We start from the raw sequence: 14,668 nt of genomic DNA, 5'->3' as shown, positions 1-14,668 counted from the left end.
CCTCAGCAGTTGTGGCATGGGGACCTACTTGTGTCACACGGGCTCTGGTGGTTGCAGCATGTGGGCTCTCCAGTTGTGGCACATGGACTCCAAAGTGTGCGGGCTCAGTTGTTGTTGTTTGCAGGCTTAGTTGCTCGGCTTGTGGGATTTTAGTTCCCCGACCAGGGAGTAAACCCATGTCTCCTGCATTACAAGGCGAGTTCTTAACCACTGGACCACCAAGGAAGTCCCAACAGTAAGTATTTTTTAAAAGAAAGACAATAGAGTTTACTTATCTATTCATACCATTTATTGTGTACATGCCACATGCAAAGCATAAATATGGATTAAAATAAGATAATTGTGACAATATTTTCAAATATATTATGTTTCCGGGACATTCTGATAGGCAAATACCATAAAGGAGGGATTCTCCTGAGAATCAGCCTATCCCATGAACATTATTTTTTCCCTTGATGACTTAATAGAAACCTCTTGTCCCCCAAAAAGAAAAACCAAGAGAACTTGTTTGTATCACTGCAGCCATTTATTTATTATGTGCACATTAAGGTTTATATACTGATTATATTTCTCATGTGGTTTTTAATTAGAAAATGTATCCAAAAGCAAAATAGCATGGACATATACAAACTGAAAAATGCACAGAAACAGAAGGTAGAGACTAATGCATACGGTAAATGATATATTGAGAATCCAAACCCATAACCTTAAAACATCTGGGGGTTGAAGGAGGACAAACTGAAGACACATCAAATTGTGTAAAATCAGTGTGTTTTCCCTTCCCTTATGTCTGAAAAGCCTCTCCTTTCATTAGCAATAACTAAACCCCAAATATCACCAAAATGTTAACATAACTCTAGATTCACACTTGAACAGGGAAGAGTATTTTCTATAGTAGCAGTCCTTGAAAACGGTACCACGGATACTGTTTTTGTTATAATCATTTTTAAACATAATGCTGTTTTGAAGATTTAAACTCTAATTTCTGCTTGTCTTTTGCACAGTGACGAATGATCAGGTTTTAATTTTAGTTGCTAACTATAACATGAATCAACAGGAAATACGAATGCGACAAGCACATGTAGAGGGCATTATTTTTAGACAGCTACTTCAGTGAGCAACATTTTGTCCTTGTAGACATGCTGTACATTTAGAAACTGGGGAACCAAGTAGGGGATGTTTTAGAATCATATACTGTGATTTTAATCTGTATTATTCTAAGCATAACATTCCAAAATATACATCGAGAGAGATTAAAAGTAATGCTCTACAATAAGGAGGTAACAATTCAAAAATGCTACTGACATGGAATATTTATAATCAGAAAAATAAATATTCTGGGAGCTCACCAGAAGAATAAAGTGCTCTGCCAGTTATTAAAAGATTAATGCTGGTGTATTAAATATGGCATTCCCCACTATAAAATACAGAGATTCTTCTGGGTTATAGTCAGTACTTATTTCACAGGATTAACTGTTTTAAAAATAGACAGAAGAAGGCTTTGCCATAGAAGCAAAGGACAAAAGACAGGACAAAGCCATAGACAAAATGATGTTAGGAAGTGACATTATTCTTTTAGGGATAAAATTTAGAGAAATGCAACATTATGCTCCATGAATAATATGCAGAAAGCAAAGTGTAATTAAAAACAAAATCCTTAATATAACTTTATAAGAAATCCAGATCAAATAAAATTCTTTGAACAAAATACCCAAATGCCATTCCAATGCCGCTGACTTATCAAATACTCTCTGGGCATATAATCTGTAAAGTGAAGTCGCTTAGTCATGTCTGACTCTTAGCGACCTCATGGGCTGTAGCCTGCCAGGCCCCTTTGTCCATGAGGTTTTCCAGGGAAGAATACAGGAGTGGGTTGCCATTTCCTTCTCCAGGGGATCTTCTGGATCTGAGTCTAGGGATGCGAGTCTCCTGCACTGCAGGCAGACTCTTTACTATGTAGAAGCAAAACTAAAAAACAACAAAAAAATCTCTACCACACTAAAACAAAACCATCACCTTATTTTATGTCATGTAAAGCCAAGGACTGACATTAAGATACGTGACAATGCAGCGTGTCTTCTATGGGTGGTTTCAGCAGCAATTGGAAATATGGCACGATTCAGTTCCAGCTTTTAAAACACAACAGAAAAAGCTCCCTGCGTCCCTACAAGATGCAGGGGAAGGGGACAGTTCTGGGTTGCCGTTGGTGAAGCATTCAGTTTGCTACTCTGTGTCACACTTCTCATTCTTTTTATTCCCAGTTAATTACTATCTGCATATAATGTAAGTCTGCTAGACCATGAATTGGCAGCTTTCAGGACAGATACCTTGAACAGTTCTTAGGGAGGTTAAACAAATATTGTAGCCTAACACCCTGCTCTCTAACAAACACGCACACAATGGAAGTGAAGTCTCAAGTGATGGATGAGTCGGGCAGGGGGTGGGGCTCAGTCTCAACTATAAAAGCACCCTTCCCCAAACAAATCCAAGTGATAACTTAGTGTGATCATGGGCTTTTGTCCATTCTGGAAACAAACAAAAAAACTATCAAATGCCATAATCTCTTTTCTCACTGGGCAAATATCAACAGGATTCATGATCTTACCACAATTATTTCTGTCTTCACATGGTATCTACATAATTTTTTTTCCCTAAAATGAAGAAAACAAAGAACAGGCTGGTCTGAGTAATTAATCATGTTCCTCTCTATACTATCAAACCTCTGTGAACAAAAGCTTCCCAAACTTCATGATTACTTTTAGAAGTGGTTCATTTATTATTGAGAAAGAACTACCAAAAGAAAAAAAAAATCTAAATTTTTATCATATTCCCAAACCAATATTTTTCTAATGTAGAACTGAACAACAAGAAAATTATTCTGCAAAGAGAACTTTCAAACCTTTATCAGTCAATAGTATAAAGCGAACTGATCAAATTGACTGTCTAAATAAGGGGGAATTTTAAAAAATTTCTGATCCAATCTTGTGATTCACCATCGCTCCCAACCACATTCTTTTCTATTTATTCTCTTTAAAGAAAGGGACAACTTTCGGAGTCCAAAGTTATTCAACAAGTTCTTTACCTCAGCATAAGGGAAGGGAAAAAAAATAGTTTGACTGACATAGGTGGTGAAACATACACAATTAATAGAAAATGGTCATATTCTAATAAAAGGCAAAAAACTGAAATTTATAAGCTATGTGGTGGCTTTTTTGGGGTGGAGGGAAACCAGACAAAAATATAACACCTCCTATTGGCAAGACATGTTTTGATCAAAATCTCATTGGCCTTTCCTATTGGAATGATCAACTGTAAAGACAAAAAAAGGTATACAGTTTAAAAAAACCTGACACCTACTACTGATAAACTTCTCTGTTTAAACTCCTATTTACTGTTTTAAAGATAAATGCTATTTTTTTTTTAAGAAAAACACAATATTTCATTTAAGTGTAAGGCATTTCATTGTCTTTTTATAGATTTACTCAAAACTGCCTAACAAGGAAAGTTTAGTTATTTCAGCAAAGAAGTTGAAGGTTTTTATTCTAAAATTTAATTCTTCACTAATTTATCCTAAGATGTATTTAATAGTCAACCAGGAAATTGATTTTTATAAAAGTTACTTTATGGGCAGAAAATACAGGGAAAAAAGTAATAATAAACACCAAACTGTTTCTTTACTTTATGAAGCCAAATATTTCCTCATAGACTTGGTTTTCAAAGCTTGGAATTTATCCCCTGAGGGCCACTATTATTTTTCAAAACTTCATATAAATATTAAATCTAAAATTTAATTGGTAATTTAAATTCTCCTCTTTCTCTTCAAATTTCTTCTCTTCCCCTGGACAGTTGACTTTTAAAAATTCACAGAATGAGCATGTTTCTTGCAAAGTGGCTTGTCCTTCTTAGAGAAAAAGGTCTGACCTTCCAAACTTTCACAACACACCTGAAAAAGAAGCATTATTTGAGAGAATGTCATTATCTTATCAAGTATGCCTAAAAAGGGGAAATGATTTTCTCCCAACGGATAGTATGACAAAACACTTCAGTTGGTTGTATCAGACCTTCTAACATTTCACGATTACTATAACATTCCATGTCATCTTTCAGAAGCAATGAAGAATGACTTTTCTCTGGAATGCATTTTAGTTTATTTAAACTTATTGATCATTATTTTTCTTAATTGGGAATGAATATTTGGCCATAGTGAAAAAATTAACACATAAAGTGGTCACGTTAAATGTAATTTCTATTCTCAAATTCTTATCAATGTTTTAAACCTGCCTCCTGTTGTAGAGACCTAAGGCATTAAGAAAAACAAACCCAAAAAATCCAACACAGGTGTTTTGACACACATTCCTAGGTCCCTAAATATACAGGCACAGAAAACCCGAGTGTGCTGTGCTTTGTCACTTCAATCATGTCTGATTCTTTGCAACCCCATGGACTGTAGCCCGCCAGGCCCATGGATTGTAGCCCGCCAGGCTCCTCTTCCATGGGGTTTCTTCAGGCAAGAATACTGGAGTGGGTTTCCATTTCCTTCTCCAGGGCACTTTCCCAACCCAGGGATCGAACCCAGGTCTCCTGCATTGCAGGCAGATTCTTTACTGTCTGAGCCACCAGAGAATACCTGAGAGTTCTTTTTAATTCATTTCTATGTCTCTTTTCTTGTTTGTTTCTTATTAAGCAAACTGTAGTCCACATCTGGCTGCATCCTGGATGTTATACTGTCAGTTAGCTATTCACATTTATGTCTTCTTATCTTTCCCACTGTCTTTGCTAATTTTAATGCTCCTGAGTGGGCTTCCCGGAGAAGGCAATGGCACCCCACTCCAGTTCTCTTGCCTGGAAAATCCCATGGACGGAGGAGCCTGGTAGGCTACTGTCCATGGGGTCGCTAAGAGTTGGACACGACTGAGCGACTTCACTTTGACTTTTCACTTTCATGCATTGGAGAAGGAAATGGCAACCCACTCCAGTGTTCTTGCCTGGAGAATCCCAGGGGCGGGGGAGTCTGGTGGGCTGCCGTCTATGGGGTCGCACAGAGTCGGACACGACTGAAGTGACTTAGCAGTAGCAGAGTGGGTTTCCAGGTGGCTTGGTGGTAAAGAATCCGCCTGCTAATGCAGGAGATGCGAGTTTGGTCCCTGAATCTGAAATATCCCCTGGAGAAGGAAATGGCAACCCACTCCAGTATTTTTGCCTGGAAAATCCCATGGACAAAGGAGCCTGGCAGGTTACAGTCCATGGGGTTGCAAAGAGTCAGACATGACTGAGCAACTAAAAACAACAACAACAATGCTCCTGAGCAGATCTGCCAGAGGACAGGAGGAGGCAAATCTGCTAAAATTGCTGCTTTTTACAGATTTTATGACATCTAAGAGATGGATGAAGTAAACAAGACAGGGTTCAATAGTAACGTTTAGGGAAATTATGTGACTTCAATTAACTAGTCATTTCCCCCTTCATACAATGTTATTAAAAACTATTAAAAATATTAAATATAATTTTTAAAAATCAACCATCTGAATACAGTGCCTTTATTAAATATTTTTACTTCTAAATTTAAAAAATACATATCTGAGGTTAAAGTTAACTCTGAATCAATCTTCATCAATAAAAATAAAACCAAAAATACTATAATATGAAATGAGACAGGTAAATATATTACTACAAGTTTATTTTAGTCTCAAAAAGAAAAGAATATTCATAGACTATTGCTAAGGAAGGAAATGGATCAACATACAGTTTACTTCCAGTATTGAGTCAATAACAGATATTTATAAAAGTTTACTTCTATTTTAAGAACTACCTGTTTTCATAAATTACTAAAGACACTCCAATAAAACATAGTTTAAAAAACGTAACAGAATCTTACTGTTTTTAAGAAATTCATATCTTCTCCTTATAAACAAAAATGTATTAAGACTGTTTCTCTAAAGGCATAAGCATCTTATTCTGTGCCAAACAATTTTGAAAAGTACAAAAAATTTTAATGAACTTGACTTTCCAAACCACTGTAAAACATTTCTAGGTTTGAGGGACTGATAGATATAAAAACCGTTATTTCCATTTAGTGCTCAGGCTAGAACTGGCCATACTGTGCTCCTCTGAATGGGAAACAGGAGTTTACTTACTGAGCATACAAAACAAGTGTCGTGCCAGGTATAGCCCAGAGCTTCCAGGAACATGTCGCCAGCTTCTATGGGAAATTCACATCCACGGCATATAGTACCAAAGAGGGCATAATAATCTGTATTGGGGCAGGGGTGGGGCAGAGGTAATTGAAACATGACAAAGATGTAGAATGAGAGCTTTCAGAGAACAGCAACAAAATGAGAATTAAATGAGATGATAAAGATACAGTTACTAGTAACAGAAAAAGTTTCAGATGGCATAACACCTGACCTAAGCATTAGGTGTAGTTTATTTCAGTTTACCCTTGGAAAACGTTATATATACAACTTAACATTCTTTATTATGTTTTTCCATATGTTACTTCTCAGTTCTGTCCAACTTATTTAAGGCCCAAATGTATATGAACATCACTGTTCTCTGATAAGTTATCAATAGACATGATTGTTTCAATAAAAGAGAACATCCAATAACTAGAAACAATAAGACTAATGAACATAAATCATGAAAAACGTATGAAAAAACCTTCTTTCCCGCAACCCCGCTATTAGCAAATTTCACAGCACATCTACTTGGTAAGGAAGAGAAAAAAGTCACAGGAAACCTTCTTGAATAAATGCTGTGACTAAGTTTCTAGCTGGACTGTATCACAACAATATTAGCCACTTTTTCTTCTGCTATCTTTTCCTTCCCATTTACGACTTCATGCTAAAAATCCTTATCCAGAGAACACCTCTTACTTGACACGGAGTTATAAAGTATTAATGTCTTCCTTCTGAAGAAAGCCGTTTTGACAAGATGTTTATCACGACTAAATTAGAACTTAGTGGCAATTTTCTTTTATGCAGCTACTCTTACTATGTGTTTTCACTCATGGTTCACTCTTTGACACTTCTAATCCCATCTGGGCTAGAGGAGAAAGTAGGCTGCCATCTGCACCCTTCTCAGCAATCCTCAATACTCCTTGGTGCCATCTGCTCTACACACACCCACAGAGTCCTACTGTGTGCTGGGTGCTGGTCTAGGCACTGGTTAGAGGCACAATGGTGGCGAAGATAGATGCGGCTGTTCTTCACATGGGGATTCTATTCTCACTGGGATCAGGATGCCATCATTCATTATGTTTTAAAAATAAATGATAGCAAACAACTTCAGATTGTGATAGGAGTGATGCAATAGAGAATAACTGGGGGAGGTGTTTATCACTATATTACAGAGGGGTTAGGAAAGACCTCCACGAGGAGATAATACCTGAGCTGAGACTTGAAAATAAAAGAGGGGGAGGAACCATTTCAGAAAACCTGGGAAAGAAAATTCCAGTCAAAAGAGACAAGTACAAAAGCCTTGAGGCAGGAAGGATCTCAGTAGGTTCAGAAACAACACAGGGGCCAGGTATGGCTAAGAATCCAGTGACATTCTCTAGAACCCAAACAATCAGGTGGAGGAGACGGGGTTGGCAAAGCTGGCCTCAGGCGGGAATACAGTTTTCCCTCTAGTGGAAGCCATGAGGTATCAACCACAATCCGATCCACATTCAAAAAAATACTACTACAGCTATCTGAGGGTTGGGGGAACGAAGATAAACCATTTTAGCTGGCAATTATAATGCCCAGGCAAAGGGTAAGAGAGAACTGGATTTAGTGGGGACAGTTGAGGTGAGAGAAATGAGTCAATTCAATACCCACTGGGGATAGAACTGTTAGAATTTATTAATTAGATTGGGCAAAGAAGGGTCAAGTCGTGGTCAACAGCCTCAAATTAGAAGCTCACTGCTTCTTTAACTTGAGTATTGTGGAATATTCCCTTCATCCAGTACCACCCTTTGAACTGCAAGGTAGAACAACAATAAAACCCCATGGGGGAATGCAGTGGTACTAAGTGGAGGCATAATAAAGGGAAAATATTTTATTTTTTTGAAAGATGTACGTGTTATAGTAATATCTAAGTAAGAATAACATTAATAAATAAGTGCCATGAAAGCTCACTTACAGCCTTTGGGAAGGAAAAGGAAGTGTTTAGAGTTTAGGTAATAGCACAAATGCAGTAGATTGGCATTAATATTTAGAGCTTGTTTTCTTAAAAATAATCTCACCAAGGGAGCAAACCATGATTACCTTCCCATTCAGTAAAATTAACAAAGGATTCCAATTTGCTGTCAAGGCAGTTGCCTTCAAGAGCGTATCAATATCCTATTCAAAAGCTGGACACTTCTCATGTTTATAATCACTCAAAATTCACTAGTAGAGTGTAGAAGAAGGCTTTAGGCTATACAATTTCATATGATTTATATCCATAACTTATAGGAGGTTCAAGAAAATTAGTCTAAGTAACTGCCTACACATGCACTTTTCTTAATGAAATTGGTAATATCTGATTTTGACAAGGTCTATAAAAATTTTATACACTTTTTGCTATATATTTACAGTAACATCAAGTGCTCCTCAAACCTTTAGTAAAACTATACTATTTTGCTTAGCATTTCCTTTCAAATTGATAGCAATATAGGGGTTTTACCTTCACTTACAACTTAAGAAACTACGGGCTTAAAGATCTTACCAGTCTCACAGTAGGGCTCACCATCCTCCAAGTGAAAAACATTATTACGAATAGGCTTTCCACAGGCCACACACACAAAACAGGAAACGTGCCAAGTCTGTTTCAAAGCATTGATGACTTCCTGTTACAGAAAGGTAATTGGATGTAAAGAAAGATGGTACGTATTTTACCAGCTGTACCAAAACAGTCCTTTTAAATTGACCCCAAAGTAGAACTGGAGATATTTAAGGACAGACTCAAAGATCATCTAAACTGATGCACTATATAAAATATACATTTTTCACAACTACACATCAATAAACTTAAAGAATGATTAGTGTTATTTAAACATATAAATGTGGTGAATAAAAGCAAGTCTTTCATAAGCGTTTGCTACACTACATTTGCTGCTGCTGCTGCTAAGTCGCTTCAATCATGTCCAACTCTGTGTGACCCCATAAACGGCAGCCCACCAGGCTCCCCCGTCCCTGGGATTCTCCAGGCAAGAACACTGGAGTGGGTTGCCATTTCCTTCTCCAATGCATGAAAGTGAAAAGTGAAAGTGAAGTCGCTCAGTCGTGTCCGACCCTCAGGGACTGCACAGACTGCAGCCTACCAGGATCCTCTGTCTATGGGATTTTCCAGGCAAGAGTACTGGAGTGGGGTGCCATTGCTTTCTCCGTGCTACACTACTGCTTTCCCTCAAAGGGTGTCAGGAAACGTTAACTTGTAATGGTTTCACAATATTATCTTGAAAATGTCATGAAGGAAGGGCAAAACATTTAAAAACTAAAACAAACCTATACATTGTCCCATGTTGGAAGCAACAACTTAATCAACTTAATCCAATCATGTTTAACATGCTTAGGATTTTGAAAATCAGCTATGACTATACTAAGCACATATTGAAATGAGTGTCTAAAATTTGAACCATAGAGCATGGATTCTAGTGAACAACAGCCCTATGGTTATATATACCAAATATCAAAGACTTGGACCAGATTTTAATTAGTAAAAGAAAGTTTGAGAATTTTGCTTTGCAAAGAATCTTCTTTGAATTGAGAGAAAGAGATGGAGCTATTAGAAATAATTTTTGAAGAGTAGTTAGTAATACAGGAACTTACTCTTTCCATAATAATTATCACAAAAATGGGATGCTATAAGTAAAGTATGGTTACAGTTCTGTAAATGAATTACTTATCAGGAGCAAACTGGAAGAAAACACATCCTACAGGTTAAGAGGATCTATCTGGGACTGATAAATACATAGGTCATTTTAATTTTATTCTTTACATTTTTGTATTTTTTAATTGCTGTGGTGTGAAATATTTTCTAATAAAAAACTCAAAATAAAATGATACCGCGAAGTCATTAGCCATAGAAAATGCCCCTGTTCACTACAGAAGAACAATGGGAAAAAACAGCAGTTATCTAGACCCAAAGAGATCACTATGAGCATGGACAACAAGTGAAACATTCAACCAAATAATAACCAAGGCTTCTAGCATCTACTCAACTTTATATTCTGAGACAGAGTACTATCCCATCTTTAACAGGTTCAGTTCAGTTCAGTCCCTCAGTTGTGTGCGACTCTTTGCAACCCATGGACTGCAGCATGCCAGGCTTCCCTGTCCATCACCAACTCCTGGAACTTGCTCAAACTCATGTCCATCAAGTCAGTGATGCCATCCAACCATCTCATCCTCTGTCGTCCCCTTCTCCTCCTGCCTTCAATCTTTCCCAGCATCAGGGTCTTCTCTAAGGATAGTCAGTTTTTCGCATTGGGTGGCCAAAGTATTAGAGTTTCAGCTTCAACATCAGTCCTTCCAATGAATATTCAGGACTGATTTCCTTTCACATTGACTGATTTCATCTCCTTGCAGTCCATGGGACTCTCAAGATTCTTCTCCAACACCACAGTTCAAAAGCATCAATTCTTAGGTGCTCAGCTTTCTTTATAGTCCAACTCTCACATTCATACATGACCACTGGAAAAACTATAGCCTTGACTAGACAGACCTTTGTTGACAAAGTAATGTCTCTACTTTTTAATAAGCTGTCTAGGTTGATCATAACTTTCCTTCCAAGGAGTAAGCGTCTTTTAATTTCATGGCTGCAGTCACCATCTGCAGTGATTTTGGAGCCCAGAAAAATAAAGTCAGCCACTGTTTCCCCATCTATTTTCCATGAAGTGATGGGACGAGATGCCATGATCTTAGTTTTCTGAATGTTGAGCTTTAACCCAACTTTTTCACTCTCCTTTTTCACTTTCATCAAGAGGCTCTTTAGTTCTTCTTTGCTTTCTGCCATAAGGGTGGTGTCGTCTGCATATATGAGGTTATTGATTATTTCTCCCGGCAATCTTGATTCCAGCTTGTGCTTCTTCCAGCCCAGCGTTTCTCATGATGTACTCTGCATATAAGTTCAATAGGCAGGGTGACAATATACAGCCTTGACGTACTCCTTTTCCTATTTGGAACCAGTCTGTTGTTCCATGTCCAGTTCTAACTGTTGCTTTCTGACCTGCATAAAGGTGTCTCAAGAGGCAGACCATAACGTAAGATTATCAAACAACTAAAACACAATCCAGAAAACGTGTCCCTTTAGTACAGTTCTGGTGCATGTCTAAAGCAACGAGCTGAAGATTTCATTTCTTAGAACCTCATTTGGTGCTAAAACTCTTACTTGATTTTGTTTTATTAATTATTCTAGAATCCATAGAACACTTTTATATACTAAAACAGTATTAATGTAGTCTACTTATTGTCATTTGAAAAGGAATAGCCTGAATTATCCTCCTGTTTTCCTCTCTACATATTGTATAAATTAATAATACAGAAATATTTCACATAGTATATTTATAATTTTAAAGTGTCTTGAAAGTTTTAGACTCATTTAAAGATGTATTCTAAAATTTGTTGCTGTTGTCCATTCGATAAGTTGTGTCCAACTCTTTGCAACACCATGAACTATAGCACACCAGGCTTCCCTATCCTTCACTATCTCCCGGAGTTTGCTCAAACTCATGTCTGTTGAGTCAGTGATGCCATCCAACCATCTCATCCTCTGCTGTCCTCTTCTCCTCCTGCCCTCAACCTTTCCCAGCATCAGGGTCTTTTCCAATGAGTCAATTCTTCACGTTAGGTGGCCAAAGTATTGGAGCTTCAGCTTCAGCATCAGTCCTTCCAATGAATACTCAGGGTTGATTTCCTTTAGGATTAACTGGTTTGATCTCCTTGCTGGCCAAGGAATTCTCAAGAGTCTTTCCAGCACCACAATTCAAAAGCATCAATTCTTTGGTGCTCAGACTTCTTTGTGCTCCAACTCTCACATCTGTACATAATTGCCATAGCTTTGGCTATAGGGACCTTGGTCAGCAAAGTGTTTTTTCTGCTTTTTAATTTGCTGCCTATGTTTGTCATAGCTTTTATTTCCAAGCAGCAAGCATCTTTCAATTTCATGACTACAGTCAGTATCCACAGTGATTTTCGAACCCAAGAAAATAAAATCTATTGCTGTTTCATACTCTCTTCTCTCAATGGGAATGAATTAGAGCTTCATTATTACACTGTCATATTGGGAATATTAGAACTCAGCAAATGTAATTTCCAAATTTTGTATGAGTTGTATGTAGGTGTTTTGTATGAGTCCAGTCACCTTGGCTACTTCTACAGTAAAACTTCAACTGCTGGTCACCCATAGGAAATGCCTTACCCTTACTTCACAACTGCAAATTGGGTATTCCAGAATAGAAAATTCATTCATTCATCATTATTTACTATGTATCCGAATCCTAAATTACTACCTTTTTGTAAAAAAAAAAAAAAAAAAGGTGTGGTTTGATTATTTTTCTATCACATGTATACCCTCATAAACCTGAGGTTATATTTTTAAACATTAAATGAATTCAAGAAAAATGTATCACTTATAAGCCTCATGTTTTATACATTTCACGAAATCTGTGTCCCGTGCTTGAACCCTGACAAATGGGGAAATGCTGCTCTTATAAAAGCGATGGAATTTAATTTAAAACAGTGAAGGTGTCAGTTCTGAGAACTCAGATGTGTGTGGTCCTGTGCGACCTCTTCATTCCTGAGCAAACAGGGTCCCGTTGAGGCAGCACACCCACAGTAAATTATTTTTTCCCCACAGTGGCTAGACTTGCACCAGACAACCCAGCACTCAGTAAGACAAAACCAAAGACAACTTAACCCCATGAGTCCAATATACTTCTACAGAGGTCTATTTAGTTTTGCTTTACAAAAATAAACAGTGATGAAAGCAGAGAGGGGATCAAGCAAGAAGAAAATAAAAAGTAAAAATGATGGAAGGGTTTCATACCAAAAAATTGTTCTGCTTTAAAACTCACTCAGAGTGAAAAGGTTTCCAATACTCACTCCAAGGATCTTCCTTTGGCATCGACCACATTCGGGAGCAAAGAATTTCTCATAGCAGAGCTCACAATATAGGGCTCCCTGTTCCTCTACAAATCCAATGTAGGCCATCGTATTTTTGCAGTGAGCACAGTTAAATTCTTCTGGGTGCCAAGATTTCCCCAATGCCACTAGGAATGGTCCCCTGCCAAAAGAAAAGAGATCAAGTTGGCTCTGGAATAAAAGTTTCTAGTTAGCCTGAATAGGAACTCTTATTTGCAATGTCCAAACAATTAAATACTTGCTCAATTCTCCTTCTCAAGGACTTAACACGTGGGTGCTGGCGATTTACACAGAACTCTCTGTGCACTGAAGTCAAAAGGACAGGCGAGAGGAATAAGCACTTAAGGAACTCCTTCAAGAAAGGCCCTGGTTTTCTGTCTTCAAGGGATCTAGTAATTAGGTTTTTTGAGCTGCAATGACTGAGTGTGTCATGATAACAACTGATAATGAGAATATTAACTGTGACAGAAAAAGAAGTAACCAGGAAAACATATATGCGTTAGGCAGAAATGAGAGCTTGAGATTTCTATAAAATAAACAAAAATTTTAAAATCTCAATTTGTAATGTCAGAGTCTTAAAAACAGTAACAATTATTACTGGGGAAAAAAAACCATTCTAGTCAATTTCTCTTCCCCATACATTGTTTCATACACTTATTTCACAACTTTATTAAACATATCAAATCCTCACCCTCCAAAATGACTACAGAAATTATAAACTGGATATTAGAGGTGACTTAAAGCTACTTAGAAAGGTTTTATTTAATTAAAACATGACTGATTTTTAATGCACATTTGTATCAAGGTAAGAAAATGTTTGTAAAGAGATTTCTTTTCCATTAAATACTATACAGCCATGAACTGATAAGATGGGTTTCGTTTGCCTGACAAGAATCCATTATGAAGCTTTATCTAGCCATGAAGCCTGTGGAGATTAACTATTCTAGGTTCTGCAACACACTTTTCAGTAGCTACATCACACTAATTTTTATTTATAGAGTGGCTTTACCTCCAAGGCACTTTTACACTTATCTAATTTGTCCATGCAACATTCCTGTGAGACAGACCAGGACAGTTATTATGAACTCAGTTTAACAGATGGAGAAGCTGAGATATAGAATGTTCAAAGATAATGACATATATCATAAAATCATTGACTGAATCAAGGCCAGAGGCTGAACTTCCTGATTTCTATTACACTGCTCTAGTCAACTGATATTCTGCCTCTCATTATATTACCATCAATTATCATCACTGAGCGACCACAGGGTAACTAATTCTCAGTAAGCATTGGATATTCCACCTTTAGGCAGACAATTAATGGGAAAAGTCACAGCAATGAGCATCATTTTTTAGCCTTTGGCAATAACCTTTGTATTCAGTAACCATCTCCTGCTGGGAAATTCTTTGCAAATATATTGTTTTCTCCGAACCAGCACCTAATTCTGAGAATCAAGCAAGTTGAAAGGCTTTTGATGAATGATTAAAATGTGTTCTGCGGGGTGTAAGAAAGTAACTCTTACCCTGTGTGTGTGCTTAGTCGCTCAGTTGTGTTGACTCTTTGT

General features: G+C 37.3%; 1 protein-coding gene across 17 annotated transcripts in view; it reads right to left on the bottom strand.

The window, feature by feature from the left end:
* Nucleotides 1-507: 507 nt before the first annotated feature.
* Nucleotides 508-14,668, bottom strand: part of PDLIM5 (PDZ and LIM domain 5) — a 234,558-nt gene continuing 220,397 nt past the window's right edge. For all 17 annotated transcript variants that reach the window (XM_086406562.1, XM_086406567.1, XM_086406563.1 and 14 more), the window contains 4 exons: nt 13,065-13,245; nt 8,689-8,809; nt 6,135-6,250; nt 508-3,943 (listed from right to left, as the gene is read on the bottom strand). In XM_086406562.1, the coding sequence (XP_086262688.1) occupies nt 3,854-3,943; nt 6,135-6,250; nt 8,689-8,809; nt 13,065-13,245 (508 nt within the window). In that variant the 3' untranslated portion in view covers nt 508-3,853. The remainder of the gene's footprint in view (nt 3,944-6,134; nt 6,251-8,688; nt 8,810-13,064; nt 13,246-14,668) is intronic.

This window comes from Bos grunniens, chromosome 6, assembly GCF_055505025.1.
Source record: "Bos grunniens cultivar Pamir isolate PY7600 chromosome 6, Bosgru_T2T1.0, whole genome shotgun sequence".
Taxonomy (NCBI): Eukaryota; Metazoa; Chordata; class Mammalia; order Artiodactyla; family Bovidae; genus Bos; species Bos grunniens.
This window is presented reverse-complemented; position numbering and strand designations above follow the sequence as displayed.